The sequence below is a fragment of the Dothidotthia symphoricarpi genome (genome assembly GCF_010015815.1).
Source record: "Dothidotthia symphoricarpi CBS 119687 unplaced genomic scaffold P153scaffold_26, whole genome shotgun sequence".
In the NCBI taxonomy this organism is placed as follows: domain Eukaryota; kingdom Fungi; phylum Ascomycota; class Dothideomycetes; order Pleosporales; family Dothidotthiaceae; genus Dothidotthia; species Dothidotthia symphoricarpi.
Window position 1 is genome coordinate 436,102 of NW_022985033.1, and position 26,343 is coordinate 462,444.

At 29.2% G+C, this 26,343-nt stretch overlaps 3 protein-coding genes across 3 annotated transcripts; all 3 read right to left on the reverse strand.

Moving 5' to 3' along the window:
• Nucleotides 1-555: 555 nt before the first annotated feature.
• Nucleotides 556-11,606, reverse strand: P153DRAFT_401718 (uncharacterized protein; the record flags this gene model as incomplete). Its single annotated transcript, XM_033671933.1, has 2 exons — nucleotides 10,314-11,606; nucleotides 556-571 (listed from the first exon to the last, which is right to left on the reverse strand). The coding sequence occupies exons 1-2, from the start codon at nucleotides 11,561-11,563 to the stop codon at nucleotides 556-558; spliced, it is 1,266 nt and encodes a 421-aa protein (XP_033518219.1). The 5' UTR covers nucleotides 11,564-11,606.
• A 729-nt stretch (nucleotides 11,607-12,335) lies between these two features.
• Nucleotides 12,336-13,597, reverse strand: P153DRAFT_361789 (uncharacterized protein; the record flags this gene model as incomplete). Its single annotated transcript, XM_033667018.1, has 3 exons — nucleotides 12,336-12,357; nucleotides 13,045-13,135; nucleotides 13,198-13,597. 3 exons carry the CDS (start codon nucleotides 13,595-13,597, stop codon nucleotides 12,336-12,338), a joined length of 513 nt encoding a protein of 170 aa, XP_033518220.1.
• A 2,382-nt stretch (nucleotides 13,598-15,979) lies between these two features.
• Nucleotides 15,980-17,608, reverse strand: P153DRAFT_401720 (uncharacterized protein; the record flags this gene model as incomplete). Its single annotated transcript, XM_033671934.1, has 4 exons — nucleotides 17,521-17,608; nucleotides 17,275-17,470; nucleotides 16,871-17,224; nucleotides 15,980-16,819 (listed from the first exon to the last, which is right to left on the reverse strand). Exons 2-4 carry the CDS (start codon nucleotides 17,305-17,307, stop codon nucleotides 15,980-15,982), a joined length of 1,227 nt encoding a protein of 408 aa, XP_033518221.1. The 5' UTR covers nucleotides 17,308-17,470; nucleotides 17,521-17,608.
• Nucleotides 17,609-26,343: the final 8,735 nt, after the last annotated feature.

The window sequence follows — 26,343 nt, forward strand, 5'->3', positions numbered from 1 at the left end:
GGCTACTATAATTTACTACCTTACACTTAATAATAAGTAGATATAGTACTAAGAGAAGCTGCTTATTATATATTTATATAAAGATATATTAATAATATATTAGTAATTAGTATAACGCTAGATAAGTACCTAAAACTTTTAGATTAGCTATTAAATACCTTATATAACTAAAAGTTTACCTTAAGTAGTAATAAGGTATACCTTAGATTTCTATTACTAGTACTCTTAGAATAGTAGGTAGATACCTTTAGTATATAAATACTAGTAAAATAATATTATAGTAATTAGTAATATAGTATTTCTTAGAATAGTAGCTAATTTAGAGATATACCTAAGAATAATAGAATTATTTTAAAATTTTAGAGTATTTATACTTATTATATAAGTAGATAACGTATTATAGTAAGATTATAGTATAGTAACTTAGTATAGAAGCTAATACCTAGCCTCTTTATATATAATAGATATTAGTAAGAGTATATAATAAGAGTATTAAAAAGTAGATTAACTATATCTTAGTAACGTTCTATTTATTATACTAGTATAGACGTATATTTAAGAACCTAGGTATCTATTAGTTAAAGTTTAGTTTAGTTTTAAACTCTAGTTTATATTATAATCTTTAGCTTAGTTATAAGAACTCTTTAATTAACTAGTAATTCTAAATATATAATAAGTAGCTTTAAAAAGAGTTTAGGTAATAAAAGTTTATTATTTTAGGTTTATAGCGTATTTATACTTCTAGTATAAGTAGATAGACGTAATATAGTAAGAATCTAATATAGTAACTTAGTATAGAAGCTATTACCTAGCCCCTTTTTATATAGTAAATATTTATTAAAGTATAAAGTAATAGTAATAGAAAGCTAATAAGAATACTGTTTCTTTAATAACTAGCTACTTAATATACTAGTATAGACGCGTATTTAAGTGCCTAGGCAGCTATTAGTTAAAGTTTAGTTTAGTTATAAACTCTAGCTAGGTTATAAAAACTCTTTAATTAACTAGTAATTCTAAATATATATCTAGGGTAGCTTTAGAGGAGGTATAGGTAATAATAGTTTATATAGGTAAGCTAGTATATACATATTCTTTATACCTTAAGAGTTAAGATCTAAATACTTTATCTATCTATCTATTTATTTATTTTATCTTATCTTTCTTTATAACTAAGATTATACCTAACTAATAATATAATTCTATTAGCGTAGCCTAGAAGTTCCTGCGCTATATTTTATAGTAAACTAATAATTAAAGAATTAAAGTAAGTAATTACTAGTACTAGTATAGTACTTTAGATATCTCTAGTAAGATCTTTAAAGACCTAGTTAGGTAGTAGAAAAAAATAGAGAGAATTACTTAGCGTAATAGTAATATATTTTACTTAAGTAATTTAGATATTAAGTAGTGCCTTAAACTTAATAAGAAGCTTAAAGTAAAGCTTTATAAAGTTAGAGTCTAGCTCCTTCTTATATAAGTCTATAAGGCTAATAGAGCTTTCTTTAACGCCTAGCTCTTTTAACTTAATAGCCTTACTACTAAGTAGTATAATAATACTATTTTAACTAAGGATAAGAAGTATTTTAAGTAAGCTTTTATAGACCCTAGGTATACTGCCTAGAAATAAAGACTTATAGAAGTAATTAAGTAAGGTATAAAACCTTACTATAGAACTATAAGATTAATATAAAATAAGAATAAAGCTAGCTAATCTTATTAGAAAGTAGTAGTAAGGGTAATAGTAATAGTAATAGTAATATAAAGCAGAGAGCTAATAACTTATAACTAGGTTAAACTTTAGCTACTATAATTAGTGTAAATAATAAAAACTAATAAATAATTAAAACGTATATATAAAAATATAATAGTAACGTAATATATTAATCCTAATTCTTTAGAGAATAATAGTTAATATAGGTAAGCTAGTATATAAAGATTCTTTATACCTTAAGGTCTTTTAACTTATTTTTTATTTTATCTTTAATCTTATCTTACTATAACTAAAATTATATACCTATAATAAAATGCTATTACTAAAGCCTAGACGTTTAGGCGCTATATCTTATAGTACTCTAGTAAGGTATAAATTACTATTTTTAATTTCTAATACTATTATAGTACTTTAGATATCTATAGTAAGATTTCTAAGGACCTAACTAGATAGTAAAAAGAGATAGAAGGTATTACTTAGTGTAATAGTAATATATTCTATATAGAAGATCTTAATATCTATTAGTACCTTAAGATTAATAAGAGGCTTAGAGTAAAGCTTTATAAGGTTAGAGTTTAGCTTCTTCTTATATTAGTCTATAAGGCTAATAGAGCTTTCTTTAATACCTAGCTCTTTTAACTTAACTAGCTTACTACTAAGTAGTGTATTAACGCTGCTTTAACTCTAGATAAGAGCTACTTTAAGTAAGCTTTAATAGATTTTAAGTATTATAATAAGAAGATAAAATTAGTAGTAGTTATTAAGTAGGTATAGTACCTATATATACTATTAGTAGTATAAGAAGTAACTATTAGAGTAATAGTAATAGTAATAGTAATAATAGTAATAGTAATAGTAATAGTAATAGAAAGTAGAGAGTTATAACTAGGCTAAACTTTAGCTACTATAGTTAGTATTAATATATAAAAAGAACTAATAAGTAATTAAAACGTATATATAACTAAAATATAATAGTAATATAATATATTAATCTCTATCCTTTAAAAGAATAATAGAATAGCTTAAGTAATATATAGCCTATTACTACTAGTTAGCTAAACTACTATAAAAGGTAAAAATAAAGTTATTAAAGGCAGCTCTGCTATTAGACTATATAAGAGTATATTACACTAAGTCTATAGTTATACTATAGAATAGAAAGAATCTATAGAAATTAATTTAGGTAATATAAATTTACTTTAGGTTAGAGAAGTTTCTAGTATATTTTAATCTAAAGTAGTTGTTTTTTATTAGTATTAATATATCTAAGTAGTATAGATTTACTTAATAGTATATAACGTTAAAAGTAAGATAGAAAAGCTAAAAGGACTATACCTAGGTAATAATAAGCTAATATTATACTTATTAAAGAGTTAATTATAAGCTAAGACTAAAAATTATCTAATAAAGTTAAAGGTAGTATACTTAGTATAGATAATAAAGAAAATATAATATATAGTTAAGTTAGCTTAAGATAACAAGCTAGTAATAATTCTAATAAATTATATAGTAATAATAGGTATAATTAAATAAATAAGTTTAGTAAGCCTAGCTATAGATAAGCTAAATATAGAATTAGTTTAAGTATTATAATACCTATTATAATATAGGTTTATTATATAATAAATATCTAATAGATAGTATATTATAATAGATTTACTATAAAGGCTAAAGTTAATATAGTACATTATAAAGGATTAGTAGATAAATAAATAAGGTAAGCTAAATATAGAGAATTAGTAGGCCTAGGTAATTCCTAAATAATTTATATTATATATACTTATAGTAATATTAAAGCTAGCTTTTTATAAGTAGTTAGTTAATATATACTAGTAAAAAAGGTATTAGTTAAATATACTAGTAAATCTTAAGCTATTAGAAAACCTAATAAATAATTAAAAGTGCCTAAATCTATTTATACTCTAAAAAAAAACTACTATCTAGTATTAACTATTATAATTATAAGCTAATGTTAGTAATTTCTAAAGCCTTAATAGAATATATTTTTAACCTAGTTTATAATTAAAGGTTCTTAATTAGATTTAACTTAGTATATAAGATAGTAAGAGAAAATAGTAAAATCTATAATCTTACTACTAAATTAAATACGTATATTAGTTAAGATTAAAAATATAGAATAATATAAATAAAAAGATCTTAATATTATAGTAACCTTACACTAATTATTATAATATAAATACTGTTTTTTATAATTATAATTAACTTTTTTACTTAAGTAAGAAATTAGGAGTTTAACTAAGTACTTAGTATATTAGTAAAAGAAAAGTTTTTATTTTATAGGTATACTAGCTAAAACCTAGGCTAGCTCTTTATTATAAGTTAAGTACCTTTCTATTACTTCTATTATTTCTATTAGCTAACTATTATAGTACTAGTAGCTACTAAGAATTAAAAGTGTTATAAGTAGTAAAAGACTATTAAAAGTAGTAAAAGACTAGTAAGTAGCCTTTAGTTTTATAAAGAAGCTTAATAGTAGAAAGGCTAGAAGGCTAACGCTAGAAAGGCTCTACCTAGTACTACTTATTAAAATTAAATTTTGCTAATATATAACTAATAGGTTTTCTAAGAATATTAAGTAAAGGCTTAGTTAGAAGATATAAGGACTAATTAAATAGGTAATAGTACTATAAAGTATACTAAAGAATTAGAATAGCCTTGTAGTAATAGTAATAATTAGAGATTCTAAGGTTATATTAGTAATTTAGTAGAAGATATTTAAGAAATTAGATATTTAGATCTTTACTACTATAGCCTTTTACGTATAGGCTAATAAGTAGATTAATTATATAGTATAGATAGTAAAGATAGTAATTTAGTTTTATCTTATAAAAAGTAATTTAGAATAAGTAAAAATATACCTTATTATTATAAAAGTAATAAATAACTCTTTTAATACAGTAATAGGTCTATTACTAAATAAGGTTAAATATAGAATAAAGCTCTTAGAAGGCCTATTTAGTAAGAGGTTAATAGCTAATACTAATAAAAAACAGTATATTAACTAGCAGAAAGCCTAGAATAGAATTATAAATATATTAGTTTAAATAACTAGAGCCTATAATAAACTATATAAGCTTTTACTGCTAGAAGTTAGTAGCCTAGTATATATTAAGCTTTAGAAAGATTACAAGCTACGAAATTATTATTATAAGGTAAGCTAGTAGTATAATAGACTATAGTTAGTTAAATAAGTTATTATAAATAGTACTATAAAGCTTTACTTTTTAGTATATTTAAGAATTAGCCTAGTACTAAATACTAAATATTTAGAGTATTTTAACCTAGAAAATCTAGTTAATATACTAATACTAGAACAGCTAGGCCTAGTAAATAATTAGTAAAATAATAAAAAAGGTAACTTTTATAATATAAAATACTTAATTAAGTAATATATTATAAAAGCTAGCTATATCTATAAGGCTAAGGTATAGTATTAAGAAAAAGAAAAAAGTTAGAGCTTAGAATAAAATAAATATATTAATAAACTATATAATAATAAGAAGATAGTAGTAAAGTTTAAAAAGTTACTACCTTTCTTAAAAATAAAGGAATAGGTAAAATAATAAGCAAGAAAGGTATATAAAAAAGTCTAGTAAAAGGTATAAAATATTCTTTAACTAAAATATACTTATATTAATTAATTTAGGTTTAGTATTTAGAGTTTAGTATAGCTTATAAAGTAGTGTTGTAAAGTATTATACTAAGGTTAAGCTAGAAGTATAACTAAATAAAGCTTAGCACAATATACAGAAGCCTTATAAGCAGTATAATAGAGCCTATAGTAAGGCTCTACTAAAATAAACTACTTATACTATAGTAGAATTAACCTACTATAGTTATTCTAACCTAAATAAAGTAAATACTATATAAGGTAGAGCTAAAAAAGGTTACTATAAGCTATAATATAGAAAAGATATAATAGAATAATAGAGTAGTAAAACCTATAGTATAAATAAATTAGATAAATACTATTATTAAATAAGTATCTATTCTATAAGAGAATAGATTTTCTATATATATACTAGATTATAAAATACTAGGCTACGTAATATAATAAAGAATATTAGTATATAAATATTAACTACCTAAGCCTATAGATAACCTAAACACAATATAGGTCTTAATACCTAATAGACTAAATATACTACAGTATAATTATATACTCTATAGTTAAAAAACTAGTATAGTAAATATATAGAATATACTACTAGAAGGTTAATATATATCTAATAATTTAGTTATAGAACTATTAACTCTTTATAAGAGTAGTAGTATTACACTTCTTATATTAAGTAAGTAATAGTCTAGTATATTTAGCGAGAATAGTAAGCTTCTTAAGGTATACTAACTAATAAGTAAGCTATACCTTATACTAAATATATAGAGTAAAGTTAACTTAATAATTACTTAAAAGATATTTCTATTATATAACCTAGAATATATAAAGTAAGAATTTATAAATTTAGCTAGTTTATATAAGATTATATTTCTATTTTAAGCTTTAAATAGCTACTCTAATAAGATATTATTACTATTATATATTAATATAACTATTAGTAAACCTTATAATATATATAGCGTACTACTATTACTTATAAACCTTAAGGTTATACCTAATATAAACATAAATAATATATTATACTTAAGAACTTAATAATATTAACGTAGGTTAGTAAATAGGTTAGTAAAGGTAGAAAAAAAAATTAAATAAGGGCTCTAATAGTAGCTAAAAAGTAGAAGAGTAAAAATACTTCTAATATCTAGATAAGGGTAATAAAGTAATTAACTACCTAAGCTAAGAATAAGTTAAGCTATTTATAAGAATTATATTATAAATAAGACTTTTAGAATTTAGTACTTTACTTAATACTCTAAAAATAAATATAATCTTACTTAAAACTATATAAATACAGATAGTAAAGAGTAAGCCTATAAATAAGTAGATAAAGTAGGTAGTTATTACTATAGAACTTCTACTACTATTACTATTAGTAATTAAGTAATAGAGAGTTAAGTATAGTATAAAGAGTAATATAATTAATTTAAGTATACTAACTCTAAAGAGGCTTACTAACTTAATAATAAGTAAAGCTAATAATATATAGACTTATTTAGAAGTAGCTACCTATACTATATCTAGCACTACATTAATCTATATAGATATATTAATACTATATATTCTAGAGATATATTAGCTAATACTAATAATTAAAACAATAGCTCTAAAATAGCTAAGCTAAGTATTTATAAAGGTCTAAAGTAATATAATAATAAAGTAATATTAATTATTAGATTAATAGTAATAAAGTTAGCAGAGGTAATACTATTAATAAAAAGTATATATACTATAACTATATAAATATTTATTAATATAATATTAATAATGCTAATTTACTAGTCTATTAACTAAGAATATAGTATATTAAATATAAAAACTTAAAATAATATAAAGGCTAGAAGTATTAATAGCTCTTTGTTAATAGGCTAGCTTATAAATAAATTAAGTAATAGTATACTAGTAGTAATAGTAGCTAAGAGTAGATATATAGTAGACTTTATAAGAAAAATATATTAAAAAACTAATATAGTTAATAGGAAGTACTACAATATTTAAGTAATATATAACTATATAAGTTAGGCTAAAGTTAAAGTATATATTAATATATCTACTAACCTATAGCTAGATACCTTACTAGAGAAGCTTATAGTATATATAGTATTTTTATTAGTACTAACTATACTCTATCTAATTAATAAATATATATAGAGTAATAAATAAATTAATAGTCTTACAACTATTTATTAGCTAGATAGATACTTATAAATAGTATTATAAAACCTAAATATACTAAGTAAAAACATGTTAAATTATTCTCTAGTATAATTAGTTTAGCCTATAAAAGTTAAAATAAAGCTTAGAAATATAAGTATACTATAACTTAGGTTAGTAAGCTATAGTATAGGTTTATAAAATATAGTAAAAATTACTAGCTTACTAACGAAGTTATTTAATAATAAGAAAGATAAAGACTTTTACCTACCTATAAAGCTACTACGTAAAGATTATATTAGCTCTATATTAGGTTATAGTAATAGTACTAATAATAAGAGTAATAATTAATTAATAGGCCTGAATATTAACTTTAATAATAATAAAAGTAATAAAGGTAATAACCTAATTCTAAGTAAACCTCTAATTAAAGAATAAATTATTATAAGTAAACTTTCTATTAATATATAAATTAATATAAGTAAGCTTTATATTATAGAGTAAAAGTATAAAGCTAATTATTATAATAAGTAAGATATTTCTAGAAGTAAGTATATAATAGTAGTAATACTAGTAAATAAAAAAGTAAGCTTTTAGGCTAGTAGGCTAATAAGTAAGTAACTAGTTAGTATATTTAAAAAGGTAAGCTAATAGGTAAATAAGTTTAAGTATTAGGAAATAATTATTATATTCTTTAATAAAATATAGATTTTATAGGAGAAGTCTAATAGCTTAAAGAAGAAGTAGGTTATTACAGTAAATAAAGTCTAGAAGCTAATAGAAAAGTTATATAAAGAAGTAGTAAATAAAAGAAAGAAAGCTAGTAACTAATAATAAAATACTAGAGTATAAGATAATAGACTACTAAGAGTATTAGTAAATTTCTTTTTAATAGAGGTATCTAAATTATATTATAGAACCTAGTATTATATAATTTAGTCTATATTAAGGTAATCTATCTTCTTAAAAAATAGATACTTATTTAATTAAAATAATTATATAATCTATTATTCTATAGATTCTACTACTCTGTTATTTTATTATAGCTATATTAAGTATATTAATAAAAAAGTCTTTCTAGCCTTATTTCTTAAGGTATTAAAAAGCTTACTTTTAAAGCAGAATAATTAATTAAGCTCTTATATAACTAGGAAAGTTCTACCTAACCTAGATACTATATTACTAAGCTTTAAGTAAAGCCTTATATACCTACGCTTCTAATATAAGAAACTACCTTTTAGAAACCTAAAATACTATATAGTAACTAGTAAATAAAAGACTAAACTATACTTACTTAAAAGTATATTAAATCTTATTATAGTTCTTTACTAGAATTTATTTTTAATATACTTCTATACTTAAAGAAGAAATTACTTTAAATAAGTTCTAATATATATTACTAAAAGGTTAAATTACTAGACTAAAGAGAGCTAATAAGGCTAATTTTAAGTATAAATATTATAAAAAGAAGTAAATATAAGTAGAAAAAGACCTATTAAATATAGAAGTAGATAAGTTAGTTACTAAAAGTAATATTACAGTATAGCTAAAAGAAGAAATACGCAAGAGTAGGTTATAAATAAGTATAGGTAATAGGTATAAAAGGCACTATAAAAGGTATAAGATTGTAGAATATAATATATAAATATTTAAGAAAAATATAATAAATAGTAATAAATAATTTAGTAATATTTATACTATTATAGTATATTATTATATTAAGTTATTATTATATAAATATTAAGACCTTAGTTAAAGTAGTAGCTTACCTATAGTAGTAGTTTACCTAAGAGTTATATTAGATATTATAAATTATTTAAAATTACTAAGCACGTACCTTAACCTTATAAGTAATTATAATTTAACTCTTAATATATATACTTATTATAATAGAAAACTATTTTATATAAGATTCTATATAGATAAAACTTAGTAAAGTAGATAGGTTATTAGGTATATTATTATAATACTAAGCCTTATTCTAACGCCTTATTATATAGTAGATTAAGGTATAACTAGTTATATAGCTATATTAATATAATCTAATTAGTAATCTAAGTAACTAGTATTAGGTAGATACTTATATCTACGTTAGAATTACTAAGTTAGTAAAATAGTATACCTATCTAACTATATAAGTTATATAAGTATACCTATTTATTAAGCTAACTTAGAGTAGCGTTTTATTATAGAAAAGTATATCCTATTCTTAAACTTATACTAGAAGGTACTACTACTATAGTTTCTATAAATAATATACTAACTTACTAGAAATAGAATAGAATAAAGACTGCCTTTTATAGTATACACTTATAAAATAAATAATATTTACTACTCTTTCTTTAGATAGTAAATAAAATTATAATCTTAATAAAAACTAGTATTAAAGGTATAGCGTAAGTAAGAAAAGTAATTTTTATAACACTATAACAATGTAAGTAGGCACGAATATAACTAGCAGGAGATTGTAATCTATCTAGAAATATCTAAGTAAAGTCTTATTATAATTACTATTAATTATTTGCGACTGTAAACTCCTGTTAATACGAAGGCTTGTAAACAATTCACGACCTTAACGAAGGTTTACTTTGAACTCTTGAACTAAACCTCAGGAAGTTGATCAGAGTACGCTCCGCCTCGTCCTGCACCACACACCTGGTTCCTCCAAGCTTGGCTAATTGACGTGCAGCAGCTTGCAGTTCCGGTTATCTATCTGTCGGCGTCTCCATTGTGACGGCTTCATCTGCAGTCGATATCTCTTGACAAATGTTGAGTACATTCAATGCGCTGAGACTCCGTGAAGACGTTCACTCATCTTCATCATTCGATCTTGCCCGTTTACTCCGCTTCTTGACCGGCTCCGAAGACACCGAGTAAGTCGACGACGGCGTAGGCGGCAGCATGACAGGCGTGGAATCTGATCTTGTAGAGCTAGCCATTTTAGCGGACCTGACGAATCTGCGACTGAACGGCCCAATGGCCTGCTTGAGCGACTGCAAGCGGTGGGTGAGGGCGTAATCGATGTGGTTCCACAGCAATTCTCTCGCGGCTAGAAGTTGTTTCTCGTTGCGCAGCGTGCAGTCGTAGATGCTCTTCATGTAGTATGTGGCAGTGCCGGATGCGTCCAGCTCGCGCCAGTGCAGCCAGATGTTGAGCATCTGGATGTCGCACGTAAACGAGATATGCGAGCATTCGCACTCAGTCGGCGGCTGTCCGCGTGCGGTGGTGTAGAACTGGTCGAGATAGCGGACGATGGTGGCGCCGTCTCGGGCACTCTGGGAATGGGCGATGATGGAGGAGTCGCCCGTGGCTGGCTTCCACTGGGAGGTGAGGAAGGGAAAGAGCAGGACGGGATTGAGCGTGAAGTTGACAAGCGCTTCCTCGGCGTTGACGTCAAAGGCAGTTGCCAGAGGGGGCTCGGTGGACAGGGCCTGGTTGTTGGACAGATAGCCGATGATGGTGTCAGGTTGTGGTTGTGAGAGGCGCGGGAGCTTCTTGCCTGGCGGCGCCGTGGGGAGAAAGTCGCGATCCAGATTGAAGTTGAGCTTGCTCGAGATCATGGGCACCCCGTTGGCGGCGCCGGGGTCGTCTTCGCCAGCAAAGAGCAACAGCGGCTCCAACTTGCGTATCCCCGTGGTCTCGTTGTCCAGCGACGCTGCCAGCCGCTGTTGTACAATGCGCTTCGCGTTGGGCGACCGGGGGCCAGGTCGAGTCTGCAGGAGGACTGTATCAACATGTTGCTGGAGCTGCGTGGGTAGCGGACGGGCGACGTCGACATGGATGTTATAGGAGCGCAGGGTCATGCGATTGTCCCAGGTGGTGCGCGTCGGCGAGCCCGTTCGCGACGACATGGTGGGTGCTTGTGGGTGGGTGGATTGCGACTCGCAGCTCAGCGTGTGTTGGGTGAGGTTCTCGAGCGTGAGGGGTAGTGTGCACGTGTGCAGTTCAGCGGCGACGGCGACGGCAACGGTGACAAGCGCAGACAGTGACGTACTGCGTGCATGGCGTTTAACAGGCTGCAGACTATCGTAAGGGCTGGTGGATCGAACTCGTTTGGCCATGTCGACTGCTCTACGCGTCTTGCCCAGTGTTGTAATAATGTTTGTAGATGCGCTAGTGTGTAAGTCGGAAAGGCTAGCCCAGCTTCCCCGCCAGGTACTAGTCTGTTTCTATTAGCTGCCTTTAAATTACAATTAAGTAATGTTTTTTTACAGCATTTTAAACTACATAATATAATCTATAAATATAAATTTTATAATACCTTAACTAAAAGTTCTATTTTATAAGTAATATAGAAACACTAGCTAAGTAGTAGAAATAAAAAGTACTTTAAAACACTAATATATTATAAATATTTCTATATTATTTAACTTTAAGGTTAAAATTAGTCTTAAATTCTTTTACCTTATACTTTTACCTATATATTAACTCTAGTACTCTTATACTTCTCTACTAATTCTCTATATTTAATATATAGCCTAAGTAGTAGTTATAGTTTTACTAGCTTATACTTTATTAAGAAACTTCTACTTCTTAGTAAATATACTTTATAATTCTAAGTACTAATATTCTTTTTCTAGATATTCTTTTCTTAATAAAAGGCTGTAGGTTATTAGTTATAAAAATTTTAAAGTAGTTAACGTTAAGTATAAGCTTATATTTAAGTTAGGTAATAGTAAGGTAGAAAATTATAGAAATATAATTAACCTATATTAGTAACACTTTTAACACTAGCTTAAGTTATCTTTATTAGTAATATTAGTGTTTATACTACTAGTTATACTACTATTAATAGTTTTACGTTTTTTAGAGCCTTTTAAGCGCTTTTAAAATCTAGTAGTAGTAGTAGTAAAGGCTAAATAGTTAATAGTAGAAACTTACTTATTATTTTTTATTTAGTTATTAGTAAGTATAGAAAGAGTAAAGTACTACGCTGCTATTGTATTACTACACTACTATTATATTACTACTTCTGTATTATTAAGAGGAATATTATACGTGCTAATTCTAACGCCTACCCTAATAACTAAGAGAACTAATATTTCTATAGAGAGGTGTACACTTCTTTTATAGCCTGTAAATATAATCTTTCTATAATCTTTATTAAGATAGTTATTAAGTTATGCAGTTGTATTATAAGATTACTCTTTAACCTTCCTGGTTGTAACTCTTAAACTTTACTGCACTTGCAAAAGTTCCAAATTATACAGGCATATGCTGTCTATTTGTTAGCAGATTGGGAAGATACCTTCGAGCGTGCCCCTTTTTTGGTACGTCTAGTACACTGGCGGTGTGCAACATGGTTATAATAGAGCGCTTCGCGTCAAAGCACTATAGAACTCATAAAGCTTAGAGAGAGCTATCGCAGAAATTATATAACTTTACAGCAACTGCAGAAAATTGCACATAACATCTAAGGCGCGTCGCGATGCACGATCTTCGAGCTTTCTTGTATAACACGCGCGCTTCATCTGTTGTCCCTGAACGCCGCATATTCTGTGGGCGATGCCGTCGAGGTGGCTGGTTCCTCTTCTCCACTTACTCCGCCTCCGTCTCCGTTTTGATTGCCGCATTGCCGCTTTCGCCGGCGGAAGGTAGATTGAGACAGCGGTTGCCCTCTTTGTCGTCAAGGGCTAAGTTGATTCTCACAGTCCCAGGCTCGATGTGTTATCATAGCCGCCGATCTTCGACGAACGATGGCTGTCCTGTGCAAGCAGTGGATCAGGATTAAGCGCATCAGGACCGAGCGCATAGAGGGAGGTCGCTATAAGTCCTAGAGAGGATGCTGCCAGTGTCTCAGCTTTTCGAGGTTTGATATAACGAGGAGTGAAGCAGCAACGAGGGACAGAACGTCTGGTCTTTTTGAAGGTCCCTTGGAAGCCGAGATCTCGATTGTCATAGTTGTAACCAATTGACAACGAGTCCGTCAGGTGCCGACATCTTGTCACATTATCTGGACGAGCTGAGAAGTCATTGCCGTTCAATGAATCAATCCTGCTGTCGACATAGTCGTTGTCATTGGAGACAAGGAATGATACTCGGAACTTGGGAGTAAGCTCAGAAAGTACGGTTAGTTGAATGCGAAAGGGCAGCATGATTGCGTGAAAAATGACAGAAGCATAGTGCCAGTGTTTTAGTCATGAGGTTTTCCGACGCAATACTCGTATTGACCTTGGTAAATAGTTGTCGATTATGCCAGCCATCTTAGCTCGGTCCTCGACGAGAGAGTCTCTCAGAATAGCCAGATGAAAGTGGTGGTTCCGTTGTGGTTTGAGTCGAGGAGCGGGTAGTTGATGAAAGTGTTCGCCGGCGATGTTCTAGTCGAGGACAATCCATCAAGAGTATGTCATCATGAGCGATGCAATCGACGAGGAAACGTCTCTCAGGAGGACTGCCTCAATACGCCTCCAGATTGGACGCTTTGAGCCATTGTTACGCGCGCATGGAGACGTTGAGGCAATTAGACAGCTATGGCGAGAAGAAAAAGGAAGATACCATCGTTGTCAACAATGGACTTGGTATTGCCGACAACGAGGCGCGCCTTGCACGAAGAAGCCTTGGATAGACGCGAAGACCGGAAATGAGATTCATTTCCATCAAAGTGCCAAGTGGGCAGTATACGTGGCGGGTAGTTGCCAGAGAAATGGCGTGAAACCTGCCCGGGATCGTGGACGTTGGTGTCGATTTCTTGTCATCGACTCACAACTTTCTCCAGTCTAGTAGGTCTGGTTATAGATGAAGGATGACAGCACACAGGCACCACAAGGTAGCCCGCTCTGTTGGCAATTGCAACAATTCTATCCAGCATCTACGGCAGCTCGTCGTGGTGTTCGCGTTCTGTGCCCTCGATAGCGACGCGATTGTGAATGCACACAGTAGGCATCTGCTGCGTCTCCGTCCATGTCTTTATCTGATGTCTTGACTCGAGAGCAAGATCTTACCCAAGTGTTTGTAGGATGTGCCGTGCTGGGGGATAGAAGTATCGCGTTTGTGTGCAGTTTTGTGTTGTGCTAGTCACTTATCCCGAGCGGCACCGTCGGCGGGATGGTATCGACGATTCAAGAAGCTGTCGCGGCCAAACAAGTGTGGGCATATCTAGTAGTGGGGTCCCAGCGATGCTTCACCAGTATGTGGGCGAAAGACTCGGCGTTGTGACGTGACTGCTGATGCGTGCAGCCCTCGTTATGTCTATCTGCCTTATTATACTTGTTGCATGGATCTGCATCGTTGCTTAGATGGTTGGCAAAGGCAGTTAGATCGACTAACAAGAGGAAGGCGAGTAAGTTGTCATTGAAACGAGTAAGCCGTCGCGTTAACAATGCAGCTGGTGTGCTTATGGCTGAAGACACAGTTGGTAGAGCAACAGGTTCAACGCCGCCTTGCGAGTTCGAGAGGTGATGAGTATCATCCAACATCATTCTTGGCAACTATGTCGTTCACGATGCAAAGACCATTGTCAAGGAAAGGACAGTATTCCAAGAGGTGTGCAGTTCGGGTGACTCGCTTGTAATTGCGCAGCACAGCATATTGTAGAAGATGTGCTTGTCACTTCCAAAAGACATCTCAGTTGTAGACTGAGACGTGGTTTTGTTGTGGCAGGAAAACAGGGCGATGCTACGCTGCGAAAGGAAAGCAGCGACAGATTTACAGGTGAGGCAACCTCTTAGTCAATCGGAATACCGGGTGACTGCGCAGATTTTGAAGCAGATAATACATACATATATGCTTAGAGAAAGAAGTTGATGAACTACTTCTCAGAACATCTATTTCCTGGTACCTCAGTCAACCAAGAGGCAGCGTTGGATCATTGCCTCTGCATAACACGGTAGGTCGTGATGCGACGCACGATAATGCCACTGGGAAACCTACCATAACAACAGTGTTATCTGCAAGTTTCAAGCCAACACGTTCAACTAGCCTGCTCCTACAAGACCATTATCTACACACATCAGGCACACATGATCTTTTACGCTTGGTATTCGTTCATGGACAAGGTGCTATACCTTCTCCCTCCTGCCCGCGCCAAGTCAGGGATAGCTGAATGTTTTCCTTGACAATGATTGCATACTCCTCCTGAGATACACCCTTGATTTCCTTGCGACTACTCAAGCAAGGTCAAATGCAGGATGAATAGATGTGCAAGGGCACCTTCCCAATGCGCAGGCGCGGTGTCGTTGTCTAAGCATGGCATCCTGGGGACTTGCGTCTTGGGGTAAGGGACCGCGAGTACTATGGGCGCCGGTCCATTCAAGTTTAGTATTCTCGGGATGTAAGAGGTTTCGCGCTGGGTGTTAGTGGTTGGGATTGATATATGCCTTCTGAGCAAACGCTTAGAGATGTGCTGACAGGACGATAGTTGGTGACGTGGATCCGTGAGGCTTGAGTATGGGGAGATGTTACGACGTTAACGAGCACGGGATTTGGAACAGTAATCGCGTCGGCGAGGGAGGGAAGAACAATACTGTACCATTTGTCCCCTACTTCCCTTTCTGCCTCTTCGACGCACTTTGTTGGGAGACGGTGGAGTCGGCATTCAGCGTTGACTCATCCAAATACCGCCTATCCTCGGTACCGATCTCTATGCTCTCACCCGCAACAGACGCCTCGTTTTGCTGCAGTGGCGGAACATCGAAATCCACACCACTCGGCACATGATCGATTGCCGAGCAAAGTCTCGCGAAATGCATAGGCATCCAGTACTTAAAGACTCCCTTGATGAACTTATACGCAGTCCATCGTTCCCTGCCGTCGAGTTCCTGGAAGCTAAATTCTCGAATAGGGTAGCGGTAGAAGGATGTGTTGAGACCGTCGAGAACAGCGTAGTAACCGTAGATGCGCACAGTGCGGTGGTCATGGGAGATAGAGAAGGCAAGAATCTCGCGATTTATCTCGTCTTCGCGGCGGGCAAGCCAGAACAGCTCAACTACACCCCGCACGGCAAGTGTCATGCTGTGGGCGTTCTGACGGTCGGCGATGTCGAGGGCTGCAGCGCCGCACTTGACCTCGCACGTCAGAAAGGGAAAGTACATGTAGTATGTTGCCATGAAGTAGGACTGCGCGCCGGCGATGAAGTCACCAATGAAGGGGGAAAGCTTTTCGTGCTGGGTATCGGAGAAAGCATTGCGTTTGAAACCGACGGAGTTATCGGGCTGTGGGCGCGTTTTGGTCACAGGAACGGCGTTATTCCAGCCCTCATTGACAGCCTCGACAAGACATCCAAGCACCTCAGCCCCAGAATCGGCCAGTTCTTCTGCCGACGGGACGATGAGGCGGGTGATATCCTGTATGACTTTGGCTTCGTTCTTGCCGTCGATGCGCTAGCAGGTCGCTTTGAACATGGTGTCGGAGAAGCGCGAGGTGTGCGGAACGTCTTGCTGTTGAGCGAGGAGAACTTGACATGCGTCCCTGCTTATATCTGAAGGTCCTTGCTTGTCCTCGTGTATGAAGCTCTTCTTGGTTTCTAGCAGGGTGTTGTAGCGGGCATCCTGGTAGAGAGCGCTCTTCTCGTGTCGGGGTCTCTGGTCGCTGGGTCTAGCCGAGGTAGCTGTCTGCGAGGCTTGAGCGGATCGTTTGCGCCGCAACGAGGGCGTCGACCTGGATGTTGCTAGCAGATGAGCTATGGGGTCTGACGCAAGGTATTCCTTCGGCCAACTTCCTTCGCTGCGCCAGAAGTCGATGGCGCCGTAGAGAGTATCGAGGTGGGTATCGCACGGGTTGTCGCGCTAGGTGTGGGAGACAGCTGAGGGTACGGTGTCGGGGTGTGCAGAATCACGAGCTTTTTTCTTGAAGGGTTGTGACGCAGCATTTGTGGGTGAGTTGTTGTGGTCGCGCGATCGCTTTTGCCCTTGAGGGTGCAATGTTCTTAGTGGATGTAGATCGCTCGGTGGGTAAGCTGCCCTCAATAAGCTTAACAAGTTTGGTGCGCGCTATAGCGTCAGCGGGCGTGAGGGGATTAGCGAGGTCAGAGGCTACTAATATTAGTAGGGACGGGCAGAAGAGAAACAAAGCGACTACCTACATCCGTAAGGGAGGGCGGAGAGGTAAGGGACAGTAGCAGCGAGGTGTAATTTGCGTCTAGAGACGCAGTTAAGGCCAGCTTAGAGATTATTAAGTTAGCAGAGAAGAAGTACGTAAGTGCTAGAAGCTAGTTCCTAGATATTACGGGTATTTCTATCTAAGCTTCTGTTAGCCTACCTTTAGTATATAATAGGCTAAGCCTAGTAGAACCTTAGTAAGTAAAGCCTTAGAGCTTAGTAACTATAACTACTAATACCTACTCTTAGCTAGCCTACTAGAAATAGCTAATATACTACTAAAAGAACTAAAAGTAAATAAAAGCTAGTACTATATATTCTTAGTAAATTTACTTAATTAATACTAGTAACTACTTTTATAGTTTACCTTTGAGATTTTAGTTTACTTATAATAATACGTTTAAGTATTAAAAGTACTTTAAAAACTACTAGTAGTATATTAATAATTTAAGATATTATAGTTACTTAATTAAAAGTAAAAGCTTTATAGCTAGTTAAAAAAGCCTTTAAAAAGAAAGTAATAAATTTAGACTAATTAAATATAGTAAAATAAAAATAAAATAAACTTTAAGTTTAACTATATAAAAAGCTAATTTAAAGAGTAGTTACTAGTATAAATTAAATAAATTTATAAAGAATCTATAGAACTAGTTTATTTCTACTTATAGTTCTTTTAGTAGTATACTAAGAATTTTTAAAGTATAAATAGTAGTATAAGTATTAGTAGTTAACACTATTATATATAAGTAAATAGGTATTATTACTAAATAGATATTATTATCTATAAGCTAAATTAATACTTAGTATTAAATACACTTCTTATAAATACTATAAAAACTTAGATATTATTACTAAAACTTAGATATTTTTATAAAATCTAAAATATTATTACTTAAGCTAAAGCATTAATACTAATTACCTAAATATTATTACTTTAGCTTAAGTATTATTACTAACTATATAAATATTCTTACTAACTATATAAATATTATTACTAACTATATAAATATTATAATTAGTTATATAAGTACTATTACTAAAGCTAAAATATTATTACTAAAGCTTAAATATTATAACTAAAGTTAAAATATTATTACTAAAGTTTAAATATTAATACTAATTATATAAATATTATTACTTAACTAGTAAATATTATTACTAATATTTAAATATTATTTCTGAATATATAAGTTTTTCTACTAGAAAGAAGATTTTTATATTTTAATTAAATTCTAGTTTTATATCTATTATATATAAGTAAATAGGTATTACTTACTAACTATTATTACCCCTAAGTATATTAGGATTAAAAATATAATAGTTATATTATTTTAAAATAGAGCTATATATAATAGTTAAAGTAAATATTAATATAGGACTTTAATGTTAAAGTTCTATATTAATATCAGTTTTAAATTACCTATAAGTTACTATTTTTAAGGTTAAAGTTTATAATTACCTATAAGCTACTATCTTTAATATTAAAGTTTATAATTAACTATAAGTTTATTTCTAATATTAAAGTTTAAAATTACTTATAAGTTACTATTTCTAATATTAAAGTTTATAATTACCTATAAGTTACTATCTTTAACGTTAAAGTTTATAAGTTAATATAAAATACTATCTTAAACGTAAAGTTATAATTAACTATAAATTATTATCTCTAATATTAAAGTTTATAATTTACTATAAATTACTTTCTTAAATACTAAAGTAATAATAAGCTATAAATTACTATTCTAAGCCTTAAAGTTAAGATTATCTATAAATTACTATCCTAAGGTTAAAATTACTATAGTATTATTATTTAAAACTACCTTAATAGTTTAAATATAATAATATTTCTATATAGAAATAGCTAACTATACTATAAGCTAGAAGCTTTTACCTAATAGAAGTAATAAGCTCCTTAGGTTATAGAATTTAAAGATTTCTTTAAGTAGAGGATTTAAGTTTTCTAAGCTATACAGCTAGAAGGTTTATTAAGTAGAAGTACTAAAGCCCTTAGGTTATAGTATTTAAAGATTTCTTTAAAAAGAGAAGCCTAGCTCTCTATATTATAAAGCTTAAACTACTATTAAGAAGTAGTACTAAGCTTTTTTTATTATAAAACTTATAAATTTCTTTAGGTAGAAGAGCTAAGCTTATTATATCTAGCTATTATAAGTAAATATAGTTATAAAAGTTATTAAGTTAAAGCTAGAAGCTATAAATTATAGTAAATATTAATAAAGTATAGTAAGTTATAGTAATAAACTATAAATTACTATTATTTTAGGTTTATAGCGTATTTATACTTATAGTATAGGCAGATAGACGTAACATAGTAAGAATTTAATATAGTAACTTAGTGTAGAAGCTAATACCCAGCCCCTTTTTATATAGTAAATATTAGTAGGAGTATATAGTAAAGGTAATAGAGAGCTAATTAGTATACTATCTCTTAATAACTAGCTACTTAATATACTAATACAGACACGTATTTAAGAGCCTAGGTAGCTATTAGTTAAAGTTTAGTTTAGTTATAAACCCTAGATTATATTATAAACTATAGCTAGGTTATAAAAACTCTTACTAATTAACTAGTAATCCTAAATATATAACTAAGGCAGCTTTAGTAGAGGTATAGGTAATAATAGTTTATATAGATAAGCTAGTATATAAATATCCTTTATACCTTAGAAGTAAACCTTTATCTATTTATCTTAACTTTCTTTATAACTGTAATTATAGTTAACTAATAATATAACTCTATTAGCGTAGCCTAGGTGTTCCTATACTGTGTCTTATAGTAAGCTAATAAGTAAAGGATTAAGGTAAGTAATTCCTAGTACTAGTATAGTACTCTAGATATCTCTAGTAAGATCTCTAAGGACCTAGTTAGGTAGTAAAAGGAAATAGAGAGTATTACTTAGCATAATAGTAATACCTTCTACTTAAAAGATAAAGATATCTTATAGCGCCTTAAGCTTAATAAGAGACTTAGAGTATAGCTCTATAAAGTTAGAGTTTAGCTCCTTCTTATATAAGTCTATAAAACTATTAGGGCTTTCTTTAATACCTAGCTCTTCTAACTTAATAAGCTTACTACTAAGTAGCGTAATAATACTACTCTAACTAAGAATAAAAGCTACTTTAAGTAAGCTTTTATAAATCCTAGGTACACTGCCTAGAAAAAGAGAATTATAGTAGTAATCTAGAAGGTATAATACCTTACTACAGGGCTATATAATTAATATAGAATAAGGACAAAGCTAGAAGTAGCAGTAATAGTAACAGTAATAGTAATAGTAATAGTAATAGTAATAGGAAGTAGAGGGCTAATAATATAGAAAGTTTATAACTAGGTTAAACTTTAGCTAAATAAAGACTAATAAATAATTAAAACGTGTATATAAAAATATAATAGTAACGTAATACATTAATCTCTATTTTCTAGGAAATAAATTACTATTATATATAAGTAAATAGGTATTACTTGCTTACTATTATTGCCTCTAATTAGATAGAAAATATTAGTATTATCTATTATTACTTCTTACTATCTATTATTACTTCTAACTATCTATTATTACTTCTAACTATTTATTATTACTTTTAACTATCTATTATTGCTTCTAACTATCTATTATTACTTCTAATTATCTATTATTACTTCTAATTATCTATTATTACTTCTAATTATCTATTATTACTTCTAACTATCTATTATTACTTCTATTTATCTATTATTACTTCTAATTATCTATTATTACTTCTAACTATCTATTATTACCTCTAACTAAAGAAGGTATTTTAACTACTACTACACTATTAAATAGTTTACTTACTCTTACTTCTAGGCTTCCTCTAGAAACTATATTTACCCCTCTATTTTAATAAGTAGTTTTTATCTAAATATCTCCTCTTTTCTATCTTTAAGTATATAATTTGTCCTATACAACGTTATTTAATAGGCTATAAGAGTATATATCTAAAAGGTAATATTTTATAAATAGTTACCTTTTTAAACTTACTTCTCTTTTCTTATTACTTTATATCTATTTCCTTTAAAGCTACTTATATATTAAAATTTATTTAATAAATTTATAAGAGAAGAAGTACCTTTACTAACTATTACTTCTAATTATTAATATATATAGTAAATAACTATCTATCTATTTTAATAAAACCTATATTATTAAAATTATAAAAAGTATATAGTATCTTACTTATATTATACTATAACTTTATATTATCTTTTACTCTTTTCCTTATTACTTCTACTTCTTACTAACTTAACTATTACTTTTCTATTTAGAACTCTTTTTACTAATTATAGACTCTGCCTACTACGTCTTTAATATAGCTAAACTTAATAATATACTGCTAGAAGTTCTTTAGTATATTATTAAATATATAGATCTCTATAACTCTATATCTTTAACCTAAGCTTACTCTATATTTACCTTAGCTATTATAAATAAGGTTCTATACGCTAATATTAAGGGTATAACTTTTTAAATCTTTAATACTGCTACTAAACCTATAAAGCTATTAAATCTTAAAAAGAAGAGTTATTAATAGTAATAGTTTAAGTACGTATATTACCTTTATAGGTTCTACTAGAAGCCTACTAAAGGTTATAGTTAATTTAATAAGGATATTGCGTATTATATACTATACTAATATAATAACTTTCTAATAATAGTAAGTATCTAAATTTATACAATTTAGGTACCTACTAATATAAGATTTAGGGCTATATTAAAATAATAAAGAATACGTCTCTTTTATATATAGCAATTTTAATAATAAACCTATATTTTCTAGACTTTCTTTCTATCCTATTTATTTAGAGGAGCTCTGCCTAAGAGCTATTAATTCTTTTTTTAAGTATATATATTAAAGAGTGTAAGAAGCTAATTAAAGAGAGAGAAGTAGCTACTAAAGTAATAGCTATATACTTCTAAATACTAAAACCTACTATCTAAGCCCTTATTAAGTATCTAAGAGAACTCCTTAAATAGAGTATTATACTATAATTCTATATTAAGACCTAATACTAGTATATATATAAGAGGGTTTCTACTACCTATATCTTAGATCTGCTAGACTTAAAGCAGCTAAAATAGTCTTTCTATAACTTTTTAAAATAAGATCTATATAAGAAAATATAAGTAATCTATATATTATACTATACTTTATTTATAGATATATCTAATAAGATAGAGGCTATCTAAGAACTCCTATAAAGTTTATAGCTAAGATTAAAATAAGAGAGAATAGAAGAATAAATAAGATATACTTATATTATTATATTTATAAAAGTATATTTTAGTTTTATCTTATTATAATTATAAGTAATTACTATATTATTAATAAAGTCTAACAAGTTCAATACTTAGAAAAAGTCTATTACTTATAATATTAAAAATACTACTTAATAGAGAAAAGATAAATAATAATAGATTAAAGGTAAGTTTAGCACGTATCTTTAAATAGGATTAATATATAGTATATAAGGAATATTATATTAATATAATTTAGGGCTAATATAAGTATTATAAACCTATATATATATCTACTAGAGATATATACCTCTATTTAAAGGAGAAGAGAAGAGTAATAAAAAGGTAGTATAATATAGCTAACTTTCTTTTTATTATACCTCTTCCTTTCCTCCCTTAGTCTATTCCTTTGCATATATAGGCATATATAATATAATAATATAAGATAAAAAATAAGTAAAAGATAAAATAGAAAGTAGTTAAGATTACTAATACCTAATTCTAACTATAATTCTAGACGTTAGAACAGCCTAGACTATACTTATGTAATTATTTAGAAGGGTCTATTATATCTAAGTACTAGATAATAGTACTAGAATTAACTTCTATTAGTTTATCTATATCTATGCCCTTAAAGACTAGTTTATTTACTAAAGAGTAATAATCTTTTATATATACTAAATATAATAGTAGGATCTAATTATATATAACTTATATATTATCTATATAAGATTAAATAAGCCTAATCTAGATTAGAATCTAATTTATAGATAATATTTATTTAATAAATATATTAGGAACCTTATTTAGTAGAAGTAGCCCTAAGATCCTAAATCTAAATGCGTCTACTAGTATTTACTATTTCTTTCTATAGGTTAGTATATAGTTTAACCTATTCTATTATTAGAGGAATACCTAACGTGTTATTAGCTAGCCTAGCTAAGTAAGATTATAGAAGATCTGTAGTTATTTCTATCTAGTAATAGTATTTACTTTAATACCTCTTTTCTTTATACGTCTACTCTCTATAATAATATAGGCTTTAAGGGCCTATAACTCTTTCTAAAGCACTGTTATTATTTAGTGCTAATAGAAAATATTAATAATTATAGTAGCTTCTATATATATAATCTAGAAGAATAGATTTTTAAAGCGCTTTTTATACTTATTTTACCTTATAGCTAACCTAATTTCTTTATCTACTAGTTTAGTATATAGATTATTAGGTAATAATAAGTCTAGAATACTATTTACTTAAATTATACTATTATATATAAGTAAACAGGTATTATTGCTAAATAGATATTATTACCTATTAGCTAAATTTAGGCTTAGTATTAGATAAACTTCTTATTAATATTACAAAATTTTAATATTATTACTAAAACTTAGATATTATTACTAAAGCTAAAATATTATTACTAAAGCTAAAATATTAATACTAATTACGTAAATATTATTACTAAAGCTTAAGTATTATTACTAACTATGTAAATATTATTACTAAATATATAAATATTATTACTAACTGTGTAAGTATTATTACTAAAGCTTAAATATTATTACTAAAGTTTAAATATTAATACTAAATACGTAAATATTATTACTAAATAGGTAAATATTATTACTAATATTTAAATATTATTACTAAATACGCAAGTTTTCCTACTAAAAAGAAGATTCTTATCTATTAATTAAATTCTAGTTTTATATTTTAGTAAGTCTTTAAATTAAATACTTATAAAGCTACTATTTCTTCTATATCTATAATTTCTATATACGTAATCTAATAATATATTAATATATTTTAGAGATCCTAAATAGATCTATTTTATTCTAAATTTTATAAAGTAAGCCTAGTACACTAGCTACTACTAAGACCTAACAACTCTAAAAATACGTATAAATGTAAAAATATACTTTTATTTATACTAATTTTAACTTTAATAATAATTAGATTAATATATTTATATTTATTAGACTCTAAGCCTTTATTACGTTAAGAAAAATTATATTATATAAATATAAAGTTATTATTAGGAAGTTCTTTTTAAAATAGTAATATTAAATTCTACCTTCTTAATAATACCTTCTCTCTAGTCTCTGTATTACTACCTTTTTAAAAGTATCTCCTCTCCTTTAGTAATAAGTAATATCTAATATTAAGTAACTATCTTTTTATAGAGTAACCTAAGGCTTATATTTCTTATATAAATTTCTACTCCTCTGCTATTAATTAGGAGCTAGTCCTCTCTAGATATCTAACTACTATACTATAATTAATATTAATTAATTTATCTACTTCTATTCCTTTAAGCACTAATCTCTTTAAAGGAGGTTAATAGTTATTAACATAAGTAATATAGAGTAAAAGAATCTAGTTATATATAACTTAGATATCTAGAATATAGGTCTAAATAAGCTTAATCTAGATTAGAATCTAGTTTATAGTTATAGTTTATTTAATAAACGCGTTAGGCACCTTAGTTAGTAGAAAAAGACCTAAAATTCTAAACCTAAAAGTATCTATAAGTATTTACTATTACTTTCTAAATATAAGTATTTAATCTAGTTTACTTTATAATTAGAGGAAAGCTTATTAAGTTATTAGCTAACTAGGGTAACTAAGACTAAAAAGAATATTTAACTATTATTAGTATATAACAGTGTTTATACCTATACCTTACTTTCTAGTATACTCCCTCTTTGTAATAATATAAGCCTTAAGGGCTTATAATTCTTCTTAAAGAGTAGTTATTATCTAGCGCTAATAAAAGATGTTAATAATTAAAGTTACTTCTGTATATATAATATAAAAAAATAAGCTCTTAAACTACTTCTTATATTTACTCTACTATTTAATTAACCTAATTTCTTTATCTACCTTCTTAAGAGGAGGGTTGCCTAGAGCCTATAAATCTAGGACTACTAATCTACCTAAAGCCTAGGTAGCACTAAGAGGCTTTATATTCTAAGTAAGCTAGCTTAAGCTATCTAATATATTCTAACTTCTTACCTAATAGTGTCTCTATATCTATATAACCTATGCCTAATTATTTAGTATCTATTTAGACTAGAGAGCTGTAGCTAACTTAATTATTTCCTAGACCTGTATTTTACTAAGTAATAGATACTAATTAAAGAAACCTATATACTATAAATAATTACTATTTAAAGTAATATCTTTTGTTATATTCTTTCTTTAAGTCTTTACTATCTTAACTAGAACCTTATTATAAATAGCTTTGTTATAAGTATAAGTACCTTCTTCTTCTATCTATTTATTACGCGTAGAGGCTTCCTTAGAAACTTCTTTTTCTTAGCTAGCCTCTTACTAATTTAGGTTATTAATACTATTATTTTACTTAGTATTCTATAAAAGAGTATAGATTTTATAAACCTACTATATAAAAACGTCCTTATAGCTATAGGTATAGATCTAGTATAACACAGCTTCTAGATTTAGGGTTAGGGTTAGGGTTAGGGTTAGGGTTAGGGTTAGGGTTAGGGTTAGGGTTAGGGTTAGGGTTAGGG